At 43.2% G+C, this 21076-nt stretch overlaps 1 protein-coding gene across 7 annotated transcripts in view; it reads right to left on the minus strand.

Annotated features, from left to right (window-relative positions):
- col7a1 (collagen type VII alpha 1 chain) overlaps positions 1-21076 on the minus strand; it is a 240098-nt gene that overhangs the window by 201334 nt on the left and 17688 nt on the right. For all 7 annotated transcript variants that reach the window (XM_033037000.1, XM_033036999.1, XM_033036996.1 and 4 more), the window contains 8 exons: positions 20179-20257; positions 16941-17121; positions 13020-13179; positions 10634-10727; positions 10362-10523; positions 9617-9780; positions 7319-7448; positions 4859-4978 (listed from right to left, as the gene is read on the minus strand). In XM_033037000.1, coding sequence (XP_032892891.1) covers positions 4859-4978; positions 7319-7448; positions 9617-9780; positions 10362-10523; positions 10634-10727; positions 13020-13179; positions 16941-17121; positions 20179-20257 — 1090 coding nt within the window. The remainder of the gene's footprint in view (positions 1-4858; positions 4979-7318; positions 7449-9616; positions 9781-10361; positions 10524-10633; positions 10728-13019; positions 13180-16940; positions 17122-20178; positions 20258-21076) is intronic.

Raw genomic sequence — 21076 nt, forward strand, 5'->3', positions numbered from 1 at the left:
TGTGGAAAATGGGAACTTCTATGTCGGGTGAAATGGCATAGCAGTGGGCAGTTAAGTTGCTTTGTCTGCAAAACTAATTGCTAATACTGATTTTCTTTTTAGGTTTTGATGACAGTCTGGTAGTTACATGATTACTATCCATGAGACTAGCTTTTACATGATGTGCCAGAATTTAAAAAATGTAATCACTGAATTAAACCTACACAGTCACAGGGAGAACATGCAAACTTTGTACAAACTGCACCTGCAGTCAAGGTCGAACCCGAGTCGCCGGCGCATAAGGTTATATCCTTTAACACGTTCCTTAATCCTTCACACTGAACAGGCATATATATTAGTGGTTGCTCATTTTACCCAGTTCCAAAATTTGGTTCCATCAAAGCCAAAATTATCTTCTGGCTTGATAATTTGATGGAATCAAGTGACAGAAGGGAATACAATAATGATATGCACAACTTTCACAATCAAAGAAACATTTCTACCCCCTTAGGTTTCACAACTGCTCATCCACAATAAAGCTTTAATTGCAGGCAAACTTACATTAATGTTTATAGTATGTTTCCTTTCTTAATTTGGAAATCTGTCCCACTAAATTACAGGTTTCTGTGAACCACAATAACCTTCACCTCAAGTCTATGATTGGCTTCCAACAACACAATACTCTTAATCCTGAATTGATTCATCTGCCGAGCTCAGGGAAAGCATCTGAACAGCAGGAAGCAAATTAATATCACTGTTTGACAACCCAGAGGGTGACACAGTTGCTGCCTTACAGCGCCAGAGACCCGGATTCAATCCTGACCCCGGATGCTGGCTGTACTGTGTTTTTTTTTGTTTTTTTGGTTTCATTTAGTTTATTGTCATGTGTACTGAGTTGTGGCAAAGAGCTTTTTATTGCATGCTTCATTATCCCTGTAACCACGTGGATTTTCTCCAGGAGCTCTGGTTTCCTCCCACACTAGGATCTTGATCAATTGGCCAGGTGGGCTGAGGAATGGTTGATGGAATTTAATACAGAGAAATGTTAGGTGTTGCATTTTGGGAAGTTTAACATGGGCAGGACCGACACAGTGAATGGTAGGGCTTCGAGGAGTGCTGTAAAGCAGAGGGATATAGGAGTGCAGGTGCATGGTTCCTTGAAGGAGGAGTTGCAGGTAGATAGGGTGTCAAAAAGACATTGGGCTTCATCAGTCAGAGTATTGAGTATAGAAGTTGGGAGGTCATGTTGCAGTTGTATAAAACGTTGTTGAGGCCACATTTGGAGTATGTTGTTCAGTTCTGGGCACTATGTTATAGAAAAAAAGTTATCAAGCTGGGAAGGGTACAGAGAAGATTTACAAGGATTTTGCCGGGACTAGAGGGTCCGATCTATATGGAGGTTTAGACTGGGACTCTATTCCTTGAAGTGCAGGAGGGTGAAGGGTGATCTTACAGAGGTAGAAGAATGAGGAATAGATCGGGTAGATGCATAGTCTCTTACTCAGAGTAGGTGAATCGAGGACAAGAGGACATAGGTTTAAGGTGAAGAGAAATAGATTTAATAGGAATCTGAGGGGTACCTTTTTCACACAAACGGTGGTGGAAGTATGGAGCTAGCTGCCAGAGGAGGTAGTTGAGGCAGGGATTATCTCAACATTTAAGAAACAGTTAGACAGGTACATGGATAGGACAGGTTTGGAGGGATACGGGCGAAAAGCGGGCATGTGGGACTAGTGTAGCTGGGTGATGTTGATCATTGTGGGAATGTTGGGACGAAGTTGTTTCCACGCTATATCACTCTATGTCTCTATGACTCCAAAGACATGTAGGTTTGTAGGTTAATAGGGTTCAGTAAAAATTGTAAATTGTCAGTGGGTTTCCGTGCTGTATCTCTAAAGTCTAAGGGAGTATTCCATCATGGTCCTAACTTGTGAATGGGTAGCAATCATTTTTCAAGGTCAGAGGAGAAAGCAATCCAGCAACTTGCGCCCAGTCTATGTTTCACTGTTGTTATTGCTGGTGTACACTGAGCCCCATTAACATTTCTATTCCCTCGGCACCTCCCATCTCTAGAACCGTTCTTCAAAGGTAATTAAATGACAACTATACAAAGGAAACATCTCCCTCTTTATCGTCTGAATTTTATGTCTCTCCGCCATAAAACATTTCAAGAGAAAATGCACATAAAAAGTGGAAAGTGAATTATATTTCCATCAGAACTGGTGATTACTTGTGCTGATCGCATCTGAACTTGCAACTAGATGGAGGCAACAAGCTTTGAGCTGAACTAAAAACGATCAAAATTCATAACCGAACAGCTCCAAATAATTCTCCAATGTCAGGTGCAAATGTGAACAAGTCATAAACTGAACACAATACTGCAAGTAAATCTTGAACAGCCGTAACATAATGTCCCAACCTCTATACGGTTGCACACCGTATGCCCGGCACATTCGGTGGCACACTGAGGCAACCTCTACATGGCGCAGAGGTAGAGTTGCTTCCTTAGAACACCAGAGACCAGGGTTCAATCTTGACCACGGTTGCTGCCTGTACAGACTTTTGTACATACTCCCCGTGATCTGCGTGGGTTGGCTCCAGGGGCTCCGGTTTCCTCCCACACTACAAAGATGTACAGGTTTATAGGCTAATTGGCTTGGTAAAATTGTAAAATTATCCATGGTGGGTGCAGGATAGTGTTTGTGTGCGGGAATCGCAGGTTGACGTTGTCTCAATGGGTCGGACGGCCTGTTTCCATACTGTATCTCTAAATTAAACTACTCAATGCTCTTATTGTTGATGGGCGACAAGCCAAAGCCTTCACATGCAAACAGAAATGGGAAATGGTCGTACCAGAGGCTGAACTCTCCCAAGTGGCCTTGGCATTTATTCAAGAGGAATGTTTGCATCAGGGACCCAAGACTAAAATAACCATTCAGCAATACAGGGGCGGCACGGTGGCACAGCTGGTAGACCTGTTGCCACACCACTCCGGCAACCCGAGTTCAATGCTGACCCTGTGTGGAGTTTGTGTGTTCTCCCTGTGACTGCATACGTTTCCTCCGTGTGGTCGGTTTCCTCTCACATCCCTGCGACATGCAGGTTGGCATGTTAATTAGCCTTGGTGTGTCAGTGAGTGACAGAGTCTGAGGGGAGGGCTAAATGTTGGGGATATGGGAAGATTATAATGGGATTGCTGTAGGTTCAGTGAAACAAATTGAGGTTTGGTGGTTGGCACAGACTCTGTGCTGTGTCTCTTTAAGACTCTGTCACACCGCCAATGCTGTATTGTAACTGTTAAGCCAATGCTTTCCACAACCACTTTATATTTATATATCAGTGTCCTCTGTTTAAACTGAGCAACAACATCCTGAAGTAGGAATTCAATCGTTTATGCACAGATGTTATACAGCACTGTCTCTACACTGAACTCCCCTTTTGATATTTGATTAAGTTGAAGCCAACAAACATACATCAATAAATCGCATATTTAGTGTAGGGAGCCACAGACTATTTTCACGCTGCTCAGACTTGTCACGGTGGGTTCTTGTTTCACAAGAGAACATTACAACATCACCTCGAGTTGCTCTGCAACTGTGTAAGACTTGGAACATAAAAGGCAGTACAGGCGTTCATTTGAAATATATACCTCTCTCCTGCACTGGCACACCTGGCACAGATGCATGAAGTGGCAGATGTTGTATCGTCTGTTGTTTTATTCACCTCACATCTCCCTTGGCTCACGTCAGCGTGAGACACACCCAGCCTCCACCTGCACACCAAACAAAGCACCAGCCTCTCGGGACAAGCAGAGGCTCCAGGCCATCATTCCACAGAGCACAAAAGAAGACATTACGGTCACAAACCCTTCCTATCTTTCCTCTGATGGTTCAGAAGCAAAAGCCTGAAGCTACGGCACTAAAAGCAGCAAACAGACTCGCTCTGTCGGTAGCATGGGCGGTGAGTGAAAGACGACACAAATCAGTCTGTCATCTCACTTACCCCCTGGAGGAAAAAAACTAGCAGTGGCATAAAGTAAACCAAGCAGAATGAGAGCAGATACCAGAGGGAGAGGGTTCAGTGATGGGGTCATGTTGGGGTGTAATCAACTTTCCCTCGTCCGCAGGTGGTGTTGGTAGCATCTCCTCACGCTCAGGAACTTCCCATGGAATTATCCCAGGAAAAATACTCCCAGCCCTGTATCCCAGGTAAGAAACTCTTACCTGGGATACTGGCAAGAATTTAAACATTCTTGACCCAAATCCTGGAATAAACACTCCTTATTCCGTACCCAAATAAAAAGCACTCCATGTCCGATATCCCAGAATAAGCACTCCATGCCGTGTATCCCAGTATAGGCACTCACTGTCCGTTCCCCAGCATAACTCCTTGTCCTGCACCCCAGAATAAACACTCTCTGTCCCATCTCCTCAATAAGCACTCTGCGCCAAACCCGAGAAAAGGCACTCTCTGCCCTAACCCCAGAACATCCCGTTCCATCCCCAGAATAGTAGTCTCTGTACCCAATACACTGTCCAAATGAGTAATAAGAGAAGTTGTCAGTACAACATCACAGTACAACTCCTCAACCCTGAAATCCTTTAGCCTTCCAGCCAAGAGGAATGAAGGATGCACATTGACGGCAGGGTGAAGTCACGCTCCACTCAACGTTAGTGCAAACACTTGCAGAAGAAGGAGAACATTTCTCCAACATTTTCTTCTCTCTAACACAAATGTTGCTGTAAGTCTGAATGTTCAGCTGCAGGAGAATTTGTCCCTATGAAATATATTCTGACTTCTTCCTCCCCAAAGGAACCAAAGGAAAAATAAGCATGCATTGTGCGCGACTGGATATGCAAAATAACAAGCTTTCTCAGACCTCTCTGCTTGAAGGTCAGTCGGTATCCTTGCAGAGCGAAGGTCGGTGGTTTCCACGCCAGACGCAGTGTGAAGGGCCCAGCTGTGACCACACGGAAGTTAAATGATCCTGGCAGCGGCTCTGAAAGAGACGTATGGTTAAAGATCATGTTCATAAGTCATAGGAGCAGAATTAGGACATTTGGCCCATCAAATCTATTCTGCCATTCAATTACGGCTGATCTATCTTTCCCTCTCAATCCTATTCTCCTGCCTTCTCTCCATAACCCTTGACACCCTTACTAATCAAGTATCTGTCAATCTCCACTTTAAACATACCCAATGACAGCCCACTGTGGCAATGAATTCCACTGATTCACCACCGTCTGACTAAAGAAATTGCTCATCTCCTTTCTAAAGGTACATCCTTTTATTCTGAGGCTGTGCCGTCTGGTCCTAGACTCTCCCACTAGTGGAAACATCCACTCTAAGCATGCCTTTCACTATTCAGTATGTTTAAATGAGGTTCCCTCCTCATCCTTCTAAATTCCAGCGAATACAGGCCCAGAGCTGTCAAACGTTGATCATAACCCAATCATCTCCGGGATCAGTCACGTAAATCTCCTCCAGACCCTCTCCAACACCATACATCCCTCCTCAAATATGGGGCCCAAAACCACAGAGGCTCTTTCACAGCTTGTATCGCCAAGTGTAGACATCAAACTGAGGCAATGATTACAGGTTACATGCGACAGATGCCTTGGAAGATCACTTCCAAGGATCCACTTGGAAGATCAGCTGGGGAACCTGCGCAACATCTACAATAAGATTTATGGTGGAATGCCACCTCACAGCACCAAAAACCCAGGTTCGATCCTGACCTCGGGTGCTGTCTGCATGTGGAGTTGCATGCTCTACCCCGTGACCTCGTGGTTTCATAAAATCATGTGCGGTAGGAGTAGAATGAGGCCATTTGGCTCATCAAGTCTACTCCGCCATTCAATCATGGCTGATCTATCTCTCCCTCCATACCCCATTCTCCTGCCTTCTCCCCATAACCTCTGACACCCGTACTAATCAAGAATCTATCCATCTCTGCCTTCAATCTATCCACTGACTTTGCCTCTACAGCCTTGTGAGGCAAAGAATTCCACAGATTCACCACCCTCTTCCAGGTGCTCCATTTCCTCCAACATTCCAAAGACGTGTGGGGTTTGTAGGTTAATTGGTCTATGTAAAATTGCTCCTAATGTGTAGAGAGTGGATGCAAAAGTGGGTAACATAAAACCAGTGTGAACGGGTGATCGATGGTTGGGGTGGACTCGGTGGGCCAAAAATCCTGTTTCCATGCTGTGTCTTTAAACTTAAACTAAATTTAATGATCTTTCACTTCAGGGAAACATTTATTGATATATCTCATTGCTCTTATTTTGTTCTTGGTTGTGCAAAAATCGAGTGTCATTATTTTCATTTAGTTGTTCAATTACAGGATGGGGACTATTCACTGCACATCTCAAAACACTCTGATTTTTGCAACTGACACTAAATGCTGCATGTGTCTATGGCACACAAGGTCAGCTGGGTGTGATCAAGACTTCCCTCTTAGTGAACCACATGGATTTTAATGACAATCCGATAGTCTCCCATATTCTGGTAAAATTCCAACAATCCAGTATCCCATTGGATGGAAATCCCGATAGTTCAGCATCAGACCCACACTCCCTTTAAATGCACCTGGTCCCCAATTTCCTTCATAAACAGCGGGTTCAGCTTTCAGCAAAGAGTCATTGTCATAGAGTCATACAGCATGGAAACAGGCACTTCAACCCAACTTGCCCACACCAACCAACGTGCCCCTGCTGTACTAGTCTCACCTGCTCACGATTGGTCCATATCCCTCTAAACCGATGAGACTGGTGTAGAAGGGGTATGTTGGTTGGCGTGGGCAAGTACCTGTCTAAATGTTTCTTAAATGTTTGATAGTACCTGCCCCAACTACCTCCTCCAGCAGCTTGTACCATATACTTCTCACCCTTTATGTAAAAAACTTGCCCCTCAGGTTACTACTAAATCTTTCCCCCCTTCACCTTAAACCTATGTCCTCTGGTTCTCGATTCCCCTACTCTGGGTAAAAGGAATCTGCTGGGATTCCAACATCTGCAGTCTTGTGTTGCTAAATAGGCTGGTTTGTCTGGGCTCATGTCAAACGCCTTGAATACTGCACTCATCCACATCAGCAAAAGGTTACTCCACCACACTCCTGACTCGTGCCTCGTGGATGGTGGAAAAGCTATTGTGCACTGGGAGGCGAATTACTCACTGCAGGAGCCTCAAGTTACCCAAGACGGTGTTGGGTCATAATCTACAGTCACAGGATTTGATCAAATTATCTCTGGTACACTAATCCGAGAGGTGGAGTGAGGAGAAAGCTGAGTAAGCATGGGGACAAAGGTTTTACATTAAATCATTTCACGATACTCACTTGTCCTCCCATTACCCGAGGTAGACTCTCCAATGCTGTTGGCGTACTGAGCAATCACTGTCACCAGGTATTCCGTTGCAGGTTTCAGCTCTTGCAAAACCGCCCTGGTTGCGTCTGCTCCAACGGTAATCTGCTCAAAAACAAAGACATCAACAGAAGAGGCTTACCAAAATGCTGCCTAGATTAGAGGGTTTCAGCTACAAGGAGAGGTTGGATAAACTTTGGATTGCATTCTCTGGATCTTTGGAGGTTGACGGGATATGATAGAAGTATATAAAATTATGAGAAGCATAGAACCATTTTGCAGGGTGAAATGTCCAGCACTAGAGGGCATAGCTATAAGGTAAGAGGGGGGATGTTTAATGGAGATGTGTGGGCAAAATTTTTTTTTACACAGAGAGTGGGGTGGCCTGGAATGTATTGCCAGGGTTGGTGATGGAGGCAGATACGATAGTGTCATTTAAGAGGCTTTCAGATATGCATATGGAAGTGCAAGGAATAGAGGGAGATGGATCATGTCCAGGCAGATTAAGTCAGTTTAACTTGGTATCATGTTCAGCACAAGCACTGTCGGTTGAAGGGCCCGTTCCTGTGCTGTATTGTTGTATGTTCTATATTCCATGGACCTGGTTAACTCATCGATCTGAGCTAGTAGTTCCCACCACCTAGAAGAATAATGGGTTTTGGTACATGACAACATTACCATTTAGAGATTCCTCTCCAAGTCACGCACCATCCTGACTTGGAAGAACATCAGGGAATATCAGAGGGAATGGAGAAAACATGGCAAAAGGTGGAACTGGGAAAGAGATGAGGTGGGCGTAAAGTGAAAGGGGAGAGGAAATGATCCAAAAGGAGTTTGCAATCTTTGAGGTCTGAAGGAGGTAAAAGAAGATCTTTTGTTGGAGCAATAAATGTAGTAAAGAATAAAGTGAAACTGTGGACCACAACGGCTTTGAGATATAGTGATTCGGTGTTGCAGTTTCAGTGAGAGGTTGAGATTATGTATATGCTGATGTTAGATGTAGATCCTGGGATGTGAGAAGAGCCATGATTGGAAAAACACTGGATAGTTTGAATAGAGTCGTGATCATAAGTGGAACTGAACCAAGGAGAGTGACATTTCAGGCAGAAATCATGTGGCTACGTTGGAGCTGGAGTTAAGAGTTGGTTTGTTAAAGAAGGAGATGAGGCTGTAGATGTGAGTTTCAGTCAAGACCTTATCAAAAACAACTAGGGAAGCATTTTATTTATTTTCTAAATGGGGAGAGAAGCCAGAAATCGGAGGTGCAAAGGGACTTGGGAGTGTTGGTGCAGGACTCCCAAAAAGTTAATTTGTGAGTCGAATCCATTGTAAGGAAGGCAAATTCAACGCTAGTATTTATATCAAGAGCACTGGAATACAAAAACAGAGATGTATTGCTGAGGCTCCATAAGGCACTGGTCAGGCCGCATATGGAGGACCGTGAGCAAATTTGGGCCCCATATCTGAGGAAGGAAGTGCTGGCTCTGGAGAGGGTCCAGAGGAGGTTTACAAGAATGATTCCAGGAATGAGTGGGTTAGCATATGATGAGCGTTTGACAGCACTGGGCCTGTATTCGATGGAGTTTAGAATGTTGAGGGGGGACCTCATTGAAACTTACAGAATAATGAAAGGCATAGATAGAGTGGATGTGGAAAGGATGTTTCCACTTGTGAGGGAGGCTAGGACCAGAGGTCATAGCCTCAGAATTAAAGGGCGTTCTTTTGGAAAGGAGGTGAGGAGGAACTTCTTTAGTCAGAGAGAACTCATTGCCACTGAGGGCTGTGGAAGCCGTCAGTGGATATTTGTAAGGCAGAGATAAACAAATTCTTGATTAGAACCTGTGTCAAGGGTTATGGGGAGAAGGCAGGAAAATGGGATTAGGAGGCAGAGGTCAGCAGTGATTGAATGGCAGAGTAGACTCGATGGACTGAATGGCCTAATTCTACTCCTATAACTTGTGAAGGAGAAAGCATTGAGATTGAGAGTAAAGAAACAAATAAAAATCCCATAGCAAAGACATACAGAAGTTCTTCAAGATCGGCACTCTTGAATGAAACGTGGCAATGAACACAACAGTAATTAAAAAGGAAAAAATAACCTGCAGATGTTGGTCAGGGCTTTATTCCTTGGAGTATAGGAGACTGAAGAATGATTTCTTATACCACATTCGCACCTCTGCAATTCCTTGCAGTCTTTGGCAAAGCTGCTGCCAAACCAAGCTGTGATGCATCCCGCTAGGATACCTTAGATATTGTTGATGTACACCACTCACCTCTTGGAGTTCAGCTGAGATTGGAAAGCCCAATGCATTGAGAGGAGTGTACTGAACTTTGTAGCCAGTCACAGGCCCCACTGCCGCAGTCCAGCGAATCCGCATCGACTCAAAGCCCTTTTCGCTGAAGATTAAATTTGTGGGACCACCAGGTACTTGGCTAGCTGCAAGCAATAGCAAAGAAATAATCAGTATATTAGCCAATTAACCTACAAACCTGCACGTCTTTAGGATGTGGGAGGAAACCAGAGCACCCAGAGTAAACCTGTGCGGTCATAGGGAGAACTTGCAAACTCCACAGAGACAGCAAGTTCGAGGTCAGAATCGAACCTAGGTCTCTGGCATTGTGAGGCAGCAGGTCTACCAGCTGTGACACCCCTTCATTAACAAAGAATGATGATGGGCGATGTTGACCGTGATCAACGTCAATGATGATGACCAACTGCGCCAATGCCTCCAACCTTCATCCATGCAAGTTGTTCAATTACTATATATGTGCAAGTTATGTGTTGTCTATGTGCCTGTGATGCCTTGGTAAGTGAGATTTTCATTAGAGCTGTACCTTACCATACTTGAGCAAGTGACAACAAACCCTAACATGACTTCGCTTGATTTGATAAAGCTCATCTCTATCTAACTGCCAGTAAGCAATAAATAAGAATCCTAGCCAATGTTCTGGTAAGAATGTCATATTGCAAGTAGCTAAAACATATCCAAAAGGCCCAGAACATATTGTCTTTCTTACTCCTCAGTTCTTCCAGGGTACCGCCAGTGGTGGAGCAAACCCTCTTGGAAATCAGCGGTGTCAGAGTCCGTAGGATTTTGAAGTCATTCACAAAGAACGAGTAATCCTCGGTAGGTGTTGAGGTGATATCATCGAGTTCCTGCTTATCTGCATTCTTGATCCCTGGAGAAGTGAACATTGAACCGTTAGCCTCATCACCAGCACCAGTGCCAAAAATTGCTCCTCATTTCCAATGCACGAACATCACCCAAGCAAATGGACAGAGGACGTACCGACTGCAAACAACTTCACATCTTGGTTCCGTAACTTCAAGGCTGGTTGGTTCACGTTATCTTGAGACTTTCCATCGGTTATCAGGATAGTGATCTAAACGAAGAATGAAATTAAAAAAAGTCATGTTTAAAGATACTTTTCACCTACGCTCCATTGTTTGGCCTGGTTTAGTGCTTGGTATCTCAAGGTTTGTTCCCACACTTAAGCAGATTTGGTATACTACTAACAGGCTACTTCATCCAGCTCCATTAGCATCTAATAGACTGAGAGGCAATGGGGCCTTTTCCACCGGGACTCAACTCTGAGCTTTCCAGTGAGATTGCCGTTCTCTTAGTGTGTTCCCTGGCAAAGGACATATGCCCAAACCAACAGCAACTTCCCTTGCCTCGATGGCTGCCCAAGTATGGGATAAGAAGGACCTAACATCCAAAACAAAGGCACCTGGTTGCCATTGTGCCCCTCAGATTTGTTCCACCCTTTAATGATCTGTATCCCAACTATAACTGGCTTGGAGGCACAAGGAACTGCAGATGCTGGTTTCCAATATGACACTGAGTGCTGGAGTAACACAGTGGATCAAGCAACATTCTAGAAAAGATGGATGGGTGGATGGAAAACATGAATTGCAGACCTCCAGTGGATAGATGATGTTTCAGGTTGGCACCCTTCAGTCTGAAGATAGGCCCTAACCTGAAATGTCACCTATCCATGTTCTCCAGGGATGCTGCCTAACCTGTTGAGTTACTCCAGCACTTTGTGTCTCCAATTAGTTTGGCTGCATATCCCTTCGGCCAGCAACATGTCCATTGATTTCAGATTAATATTATTGATTGATCCAAGACCTATGTTTTTGTTTGGGGTTCCATATCTCTACCCTATGTATGTAAAGTGTCTCCAATTCTCACTGCTGAATAGATTGGCTATAATCATAATACTGGACCAGACCAATCTATATATTGTCCTTGCAGCGGAAGGAGGTGGGTGAAGGGAATATGCCAGATGTTATTCCACGCGGTTGTCTGGACCCTGCACGATTATGCCCATCATAAAGCAGATGAAAGATGCAAAAGATTTACTTGTATGACCTGAAAAAAGTGAGGCCATTTCTCCATTATTTCTCTGTTTACATCTTCCATTCCAATAATATTCATCAAACATTTCCATTACATTCACTGAGCAAAGAATGAAGAGTTTGGGGCCCTATACGTAGATATGTTGCAAAGCCTACCTGAAGCGTCGCTGAAAATCTGTCGCTGCGGGTGTGCGCGATTTTGGCGCCGTTTAGAGGGGGGCGGGTTTAAAACGCGATTTTCTCTAGGCTGTTCAAATCGAAGATGTTCAGCCTTGTTAATTATTAATGAACCGCTGGAAGACCCCGTCGCAAAAGCTATTATTAGTTTTAAAGGCCTTGGATAATAGTTATAGTAGTTTAAAAATCAATCTCTAAACCCGCGACCACCGACAGCCGTCAGGGTCTCATAGAGCAAACCACAGAAGGTATGTAGCTTATTTTTACATTAAAAAGGGCTTCTTAAGATCCCTTTATACAAAGTTTAATATTGCGAGTAGCTCATTTTGGCCCCATTATATCCCGCAGTATTTTTCTGGGCATTTGAGGGCACAAATCTACCGTAATGTGAACGTTCTAAACCAGCGCGTTCACAGGATCCCACTAGAAAGCTGATTTAAAATGGACTTTAATTTACAGCAATTGAACACTAAATTCCTTCCATTCGGCCTATAAATTAATGTAAATGAGATTTAAAAATCATGTTTTATTGTGAATTATTTATGAATATTATTTGCACACTTAGGCTATTTAAAAATGTTAATCATTTATTAAGAAATGGATAGAAGTTTAGATCTAGTAATTGAAGTTTGAAATTAGCTACACTTGGGTAACTAACTAATTATATGCTTTAATTTCAGGTCATCCAAGTAAGATTATGTTATATTTGTTTCAGAATGGTTCAATCTATGATAACTGAAAATTTCATTCAGTTCTCTTAATTTTTAAGAAAGTTATGGGCTTTTGACTGTCCACGATCACAGCTTTTTTGTTACGTCCATAGAAAATCAATAGGGAACAAGATGCTAATTTCCGAGTATGAAAATGGCCATAACTTTTTAAATACATGAGATATGAAAGTGAATTAGGTGTCAAATTAAACTTCTTTTTATGCTTTATCTGATGGGATAAATTACAGACTTGATTTTTTAAATCTCAAAATTTTGTAACATTGCTACTATACGCCAGAACGGCTGAAGATTAACCTCTCATTCACAGGTCCTAACGTCCTTCCTAGAGTGTGGCAATGCCACATTAAAACTCAAGAGATATTTAATGGAAGACAGCCTTGCGATGAAGATGCTTCTCTCACCTACCTTGGGAACATTGCGCCTCAGTTTGGGAGATCCAAAGAAGTTGTCAGCGACGTACTTCAGCCCAGCCCCTGTCCTTGTGTTGCCGCTTTTGTAACTCAGATTACGGACTGCATTCAGTGTTTGGAATCCTGTGCTGTGATCTTGAAATGAGAACTCAATCCTTTGAAGAGAAACAGAACACTGAGCCAGGTTGGGAAAGGCTTACTGCCGAGATACATCAAAGATTAGATGTGAGTATAGAAGCTGGGATGTAATGTTAAAATTGTACAAGGCATTGGTGAGACCAAATCTGGAGTATGGTGTACAATTTTGGTCGCCCAATTATAGGAAGGATGTCAACAAAATAGAGAGAGTACAGAGGAGATTTACTAGAATGTTGCCTGGGTTTCAACAACTAAGTTACAGAGATAGGTTGAATAAGTTAGGTCTTTATTCTCTGGAGCGTAGAAGGTTAAGGGGGGACTTGATAGAGGTCTTTAAAATGATGAGAGGGATAGACAGAGTTGATGTGATCAAGCTTTTCCCTTTGAGAATAGGGAAGATTCAAACAAGAGGACATGACTTCAGAATTAAGGGACAGAAGTTTAGGGGTAACATGAGGGGGAACTTCTTTACTCAGAGAGTGGTAGCGGTCTGGAATGAGCTTCCAGTGGAAGTGGTGGCGGCAGGTTCGTTGGTATCATTTTAAGAATAAATTGGATAGGCATATGGATGAGAAGGGAATGGAGGGTTATGGTATGAGTGCAGGCAGGTGGGACTAAGGGAAAAAAATTGTTCGGCGCGGACTTGTAGGGCCGAGATGGCCTGTTTCCATGCTGTAATTGTTATATGGTTGTTATATGGTTAATCACGGCGGGTGTGGGTAAGTAAGGTGCAACCAGATATTTATTCCCATTCCCCTCCCCACTTTCCCCCACATTTTCCCTTCTCTCCATGGCTGCCTTTTGTGCAATCGTTCCCATGGTGAATATACTTTAACATTCTTCCTATGATCCCTCACAATATTTGCAGGCAGCTGCTAAAGGGAAATCATGCAGCTTACAGATCCATGCATCAACAAGGGGGGAGAAATTGATGTAACTTTAGGGGGTGATCCTCAGATTCAGCATTAGCTGTACATGCACCACTTATGAATGAAAAAGTGTGAAAACACACGCCTCCAGATTCAGGGACAGTTTCTTCCCAGCTGTCATCAGGCAACTGAACAACCTATCAACAACTAGAGAGCTGTCCTGAGCTATCATCTACCTCATTGGACACCCTCAGACTATTTTAAAATCAGACTTTACTGAACTCCTTTATTAAAAAGAATAACAGGATAAAGTTATTCCCTTTTTCCTATATCTGTACACTGTGGACGGCTCGATTGGAATCATGGATAATCTTTCCGCTGACTGGATAGTATGCAACAAAAAACTTTTCACAGTACCAAAAACTTTTCACTGTACCTCAGTGAAACTAAACTAAACTAAATTAAATTAATCTAAAGATAGACACAAGAATGCTGGAGTACTCTGAGTTACTCCTGCATTTTGTATCTATCTTTGGTGTAAACCAGCATCTGCAGTTCCTTCCTACGCATCTAAACTAAACTAAACCCAATTTCTCGGCAGTAAATATTATAACTTCCTAGTCAAACTATCCTTAGGGGTTAAAATGACTCATTCAGACTCATACTGGCCTGAACAACATCATCAGTTTCAAAAGGAAATAATTTATTATCACTCAGTAACTATGCAATTCCCCAAAGCCCAAATGCAGAGAGCGACTGGTTTCTTATTTATGCTGACTCAGCTTTTTTAAGATCTCAGTGGGACTGAGTGTCTGAACTGCCATTTCATTTAGTTAAACTGGCATGCATTCTAACTTGTACACTCATGTGTGAATGTCCCTGATACTGGCAGCCAAAGCGACGTCAGGACAGATGCAAAGATCATTATGGCAACTTTGACCGGTGTTGGACCAGATATGTGGAATGGATTGATGCAATAACAAGTGGGTGAGAGATTTGCAAATATCTGAATTGCAAAAACATCTGCAATGTCAGGGAATTATTAAACCATGTTTCACTTTGAGGCAAATTTTAAAACATGGACCAGTGAAAGGGCTGTTCTCTCTGTGTTTGAAGTAAAATCCTTTAAGGGCCTGTCCCACTTTCACGACTTAATTCACAACCTTTTTTACTCGTGGACATTTTTCATCATATTGAAAAAACGCCTCGACCTACTTGATGCCACGAGTACCTACGACTAGCATCACGACCTACCTACGACCTCATGACGACCATGCTGCGAGAATGTCAAGGGCAAACTCAGCAGAGGTCGTGAATTAGGTCGTGAAAGTGGAACAGGCCCTTTACCAAATTAATTTGTCTGCCACTTCAGGGAGCAAACTATCCATGTTGGCTGATGATAGCTGGACTTCTAACACTGGCTATATTTTAAAGGGGATGAACTGACTTTGAAGGTCTTTGGGATATCCTAGTGATGAAACAGGAATAATGGATATAAAATGTTTTCCTTTCAAGGAATAGTATGCACAAAGAATCTGAAAGGTGAAGGAGTAGAAATATTAAGTAAAATGCAAACACAAGGAACTGTAGATGCTGGTTTACAAAAAAAGACAAAAAAAGTTGGAGTAACTCAGCGGATCAGGCACATTGTGCCTTTCCTTGTACTGCATGCTGCCTGACCTGCTGAGTTACTCTAACAATTTGTGTCCTTTTTAAAATGGAATAAATTACTCCTGATTCCTGATGTATTCGGCTTCCTTTGTCCAATGTCCCATTCACCAGTCACCAATCCGCTTGCTGGCCAAGTCTGACTGCCAATCTTAATCATTTTGATATTTCCTTTTCGATTCCCAAGACATCCCACCCCGTTCCAAACTCCAGCTCATCGATATTTTCACGTCTCCGTGTTTTTCCGATCTGACCTGTTGAGTAACTCCAATCTTAATCGTTCCATCATTGGTGGCCGTGACTGGCAACCATTCCTTAAACCTGTCTATTCCTCCTTTAAGAAGTTATTTGAGCAAGCTTATAGTCATCCAACCCATTCGTTTCTTCTGTGGTTTCATAGTCCACCGCAAGCAAAAACTTTCACGGATCACATTAATGTACTTGCTAAGGTGAAGGAGGCCTCTTAGCCCATCAAGTCCATGCTAGCTCACAGCAGAGCAATCTCTTCAGATCCCTTTCATCTCTAACCCCCCTCTCTCTCTGCCTTACATTGCCGTTAGATACTTCTGGCACATTAACAGACATGGCCAGTGCGGATGTAGATATGTAGGGTGCAACCAGGCACTTATTCCCCATTCATAACAACATAGAATAGTGCAGCACAAGAACAGGGCCTTCGGCCCACAATGTCTATGCCAAACATGATGCCAAGACCATCTCTTATCTACCTGCGCATAATCCATTCCCTGCATATCCATGTCTTCTCCAGAAGCCTCTTATATGCCACTATCGTATCAAAATTACAGAGTTGTGGACATAGCCCAGACCATTACGCAAACCAACCTCCCTTCCATTGACTCCATCTACACTTCACGCTGCCACGGCAAGGTCAGCGACATAATCAAGGACTAGTCTCACCCCGGTCACTCCTTTTTCTTCACTCTCCCATCAGGCAAGAGGTACAGAAATTTGAAAATGCATACCTCCTGATTCAGAGACAGACTGATTCAGAGGATAGCATGCCTCAAATAAAGCTTTTCACTGTACCTCAGTACACGTGACACTAAACTAAACTGTACATGCAAATTATTTAATTCCCTTTATGCATGCATTCCCATCCAAGGAATACACTCCAGTGTCACCAAATCCTCAGACCACGTTCCCTTCATGCACAGCTGGCTGCTGGCAACTTGCTTTCCAGCCTTTGTCCCTGACATTACAAGTACTGAGCAGCATCTTACCTGGGATCATCACTGTACTGGATAAGCCCGATTCTTACTGCACTTTGACCAATCACATTTGCAAATGGTTGAATGGTTGCTTCGATAAAGCTCTTGACTTGTTCAAACTTGACCCTCCCGATGCTTGAGGAGCCATCTACGAGGTAGACAATATCAGCTGCGTGGACGTTTTTGCAAATTGCTGAAATGCAAGGAGACATGCGTTAAAGCGAGAGACTGGATTGGTGTTTGCTTTCCCTAGTGCAGACAGATGTTTGCTTCAGTTCGTTTGAAGAGTCAAGAGTGTTTTATTGTCATATGTCCCAAAACAGAACAATGAAATTCTTACTTGCAGCAACATAACAGATATGTAAACATAGTACTCTGTAAAACATCATGATATACAAAAAAATATATATATATAGTTTTATAATATATATTTATATATTTATATATAAACAGACAATATTAGTGCAAACACTAAAACAATGCTCCCAAGACATTGTATTCACTGGAATTTAGAAGGATGAAGGGGAATCTAATAGAAACAAATAATATTATAAAAGGTCTGGACAAGCTAGATGCATCTGCTTGTCCAGACCTTTTATAATTTTGGAGGAGTCCAGAAACAGGGACCACAGTCTAAGAATAAAGGGGAGGCCATTTAAAACTGCGATGAGAAAAAACCTTTTCACCCAGAGAGTTGTGAATTTGTGGAATTCTCTGCCACGGATGGCAGTGGAGGCCAATTCACTGGATGAATTTAAAAGTGAGTTAGATAGAGCTCTTGGGGCTAGCGGAATCAAGGGGTATGGGGAGAAGGCAGGCACGGGTTACTGATTGTAGATGATCAGCCATGATCACAATGAAGGGCGGTGCTGGCTCGAAGGGCCAAATGGCCTCCTCCTGCACCTATTTTCTATGTTCCTATGTAGTATGGAGCTTATTTGGAGGTTGTAGTGTTTAATAGCTTGATGGTTGGGGGGAAGAATCTGCTCCTGACCTTGGACGTCACAGTTTTTAGGCTCCTGTACCCTCTTCCCAACAGCAGGAGGGAAATGAGAATGTGGCAAGGGTGGCGTGTGTCTCTGATGATGCTGGATGTCTTTTTGAGGCAGCGACTCCTGTAAATCCCTTCGATCTTCTTCTTGAACCACGACGGCCACCATAAAGATGTCTGTTTAGTAAGTCACCTTTCTGCTGCTAGGGTCAGTGATGTCTCGGAGTGGCTACAGGTTATTCTGAAGGGGAAGAGTGAAGAGCCAGCAGTTGTGGGGGTATGTTGGTGCCAATAACATAGCTAAGAGAAGGCATGAGTTACTGCAACAATAGTTTAGGGAGCTGTGTGAAGAGCGGTATGCAAAGGTTGTTGGATTGTTTCCAGTGCCAGGAGCTAGTGGGTATAGAAGTAGAAGAATGTGTGATTCAGGGATGGTGCAAGGAGATGGGATTTAGGTTCCTGGATCTCTGAAACCTTTTCAGTAGTAGACGGGATCTGTACAAGCAGAACATGTTACTTCTTAACCAAAACTGGATCAATATCATTCCGGATGATTTGCTGGTGCTGTTGGGGAAAGTTTAAACCAGAGATAGAACTGATATGTAGGCAGATATATGAGTAATACAATAAAAATAGGGTTATATTACAGAGATTTTAATTTCCTGAAGATTAACTGGGATTGATAGCATAAAAGGCTCGGAGGGGGTGGATTTTTTTGAGGTATATATGGAGCCAAAAGGTAGAGTGATCCAAAGTGTATATTTTTCATCAGCACTCACTGAGGAAATGGACTTTGTTTGTTCGTAAAGGGGAAGATTAAATTCTAAGGTACGTCTCAATAAAGTAAAAGGAGGTAGTTGATGCCTCAGCATGCTTATGGATGGATGAAGATAAGATTGATCCTAGACTACTGTGGAAAACAAAGGAACAGGTTGCTGGAGCCTTAACTGAGATTTTTTAATCCTTTAATGTGATTAAGTGCCCAATGGTCAGCATGGGTGTGGTGGGTCAAATGCCCAGTTTCCATGCTGTATGTCTTAATACCAGAGGAAGCTATAGAAGTGGATACAATTACACGTTTCATAGAAACATAGAAAATAGGTGCAGGAGTAGGCCATTCGGCCCTTCGAGCCTGCACCGCCATTTGATATGATCATGGCTGATCATCCAACTCAGTATCCCATCCCTGCCTTCTCTCCATACCCCCTGATCCCTTTGGCCACAAGGGCCACATCTAACTCCCTCTTAAATATAGCCAATGAGCTGGCCTCAACTACCTTCTGTGGCAGAGAATTCCACAGATTCACCACTTTTCATAAGACATTTGGACTGATATAGGGATAGGAAGGGTTTAGAGGGAAGTGGGCCAAATGCAGGCAAATGGGACTAGCCCAGAATGGCAAGTTGGCATGGACAAGGGCTATGTACAGATGAAGGGCCTGTTACCATGCTATGATTCTCCATTACAGATAACACCTACAACAGTCCCACATTCCCACAGACCTGTGAATGTGTGTGTTTGTGTCTGTGCCTAAGTGTGTGCATGTGCATTACATGAACGCATCCAAAAATGTTTTGTGATATGCACTCTGGATGCAGTTTTACAGGAGACTTGTCCCATTATGGCTATAGCTTTACCAGAATGCTGCCTGAATTTGAGGATTTCAGCTACAAGGAGAGGATAGGTAAATGTGGATTGTTTGTCGGATCATCGGAGGTTGAGAGGAGACGATAGAAGTATATAAAATTATGAGAGGCATAGATTGGGTATTCAGTCAGAACCCTTTTCCACAGGGTGGAAATATCCAGCAGTAGAGGGCATAGCTATAAGGTGAGAGGGGCAAAGTTAAATGGAGATGTGTGGGGTAAGTCTTTTAACACAGAGAGTGGTGGGAGCCTGAAATGCATTGACAGAGATGGTGGTGGAGGCAGATACAACAGTGGCATTTAGGAGGCTTTTAGATAGTCACATGGAAATGCAAGGAATAGAGTGATATGGATCATTAATAGGCAGATGAGATCAGTTTAACTTGGTATCATATTCGGCACAAACATTGTGGCTGAAGAGCCTGTTCCTGTGCTGTACTGTTCCATCTTCTATGTTCGATTAGCCTAGGCTGAGCTTTCAGCTTCAGTATTTGTTCCCACTGACAATACAACCCTCCATCTACCAGCCATGTCAATAGTCAAACTGCTCCACCGAGTCTGGCTTTATCCTCGTCACAAATCTTTTACCAATGATGTAGCAACCCACGTTACCTTTCTGTGCTTGTCCCAGTGAGCTGGTGAGGAACAAAGCCTGGATGGTTCCAAGCAACAAGAGAGATGTTGCCATTGTCTGTGATGGAAAAAGTAGAGAACAGTGTGGCATTAATGGAGGCTTCGCAACCACAGGGCAAACCAGTATCTTAGCAAATACACTTCCTTAGCACAAACTGCATATTCACCACAGTATGGATATTGGGAACAGAGAAACAGCCCCCGCTAGCCACTTGCACCAGGTCTGATCGTGGCTGATTTGTAGTGTTGAAGAATACTTTGGTACACAAAAATCACTGCTTACGGTAACTTCGGAACTGGTTCCCAGACCACTGAGTATTTATAGAGCTTCTTTAATATAGTAAACAGCTCCAAAGAACTTCACAGGAATGCTAACAGGAAGGTGGCGAGTCTTGTGTACTGCCACAGCATTATCTACTATTCTTACACTCTTGTACTCAAGTATGATTGTGCTTGGGTGTAGTAAGATTTTTACTGAAAAAAAATGGAATTTCACTTTACCTAGGTACATGTGACAAAAAAGTACCATTGAACATATGGGTAGTTCAGGTGCGCAGCGGTAGAGTTGCTGCCTTACAGTGCCAGAGACCCAGGTTCGATCCTGACTGTGGGTGTTGTCTGTATGGAGTTTGTTTGTTCTTCTTGTCTATACAGACTTTGATCATTCGCCCCAAGAACCCGTGTTTTTTTTCCCGGATTCTCCAAACGCGTATATATTTATCAGTTAATTAGATTTGGTAAAAACTGTAAATTGTCCCTGGTGTGTAGGATCGTGCTGGTGTATGTGGTGATCGCTGGTCGGCGCGGACTCTGCAGGCCAATTGTCCTGTTTCCACGCTGTATCTCTAAAATCTAAAGTAAAGAACCATCGAGCACT

Source organism: Amblyraja radiata, chromosome 18 (genome assembly GCF_010909765.2).
Source record: "Amblyraja radiata isolate CabotCenter1 chromosome 18, sAmbRad1.1.pri, whole genome shotgun sequence".
Classification (NCBI taxonomy): Eukaryota; Metazoa; Chordata; class Chondrichthyes; order Rajiformes; family Rajidae; genus Amblyraja; species Amblyraja radiata.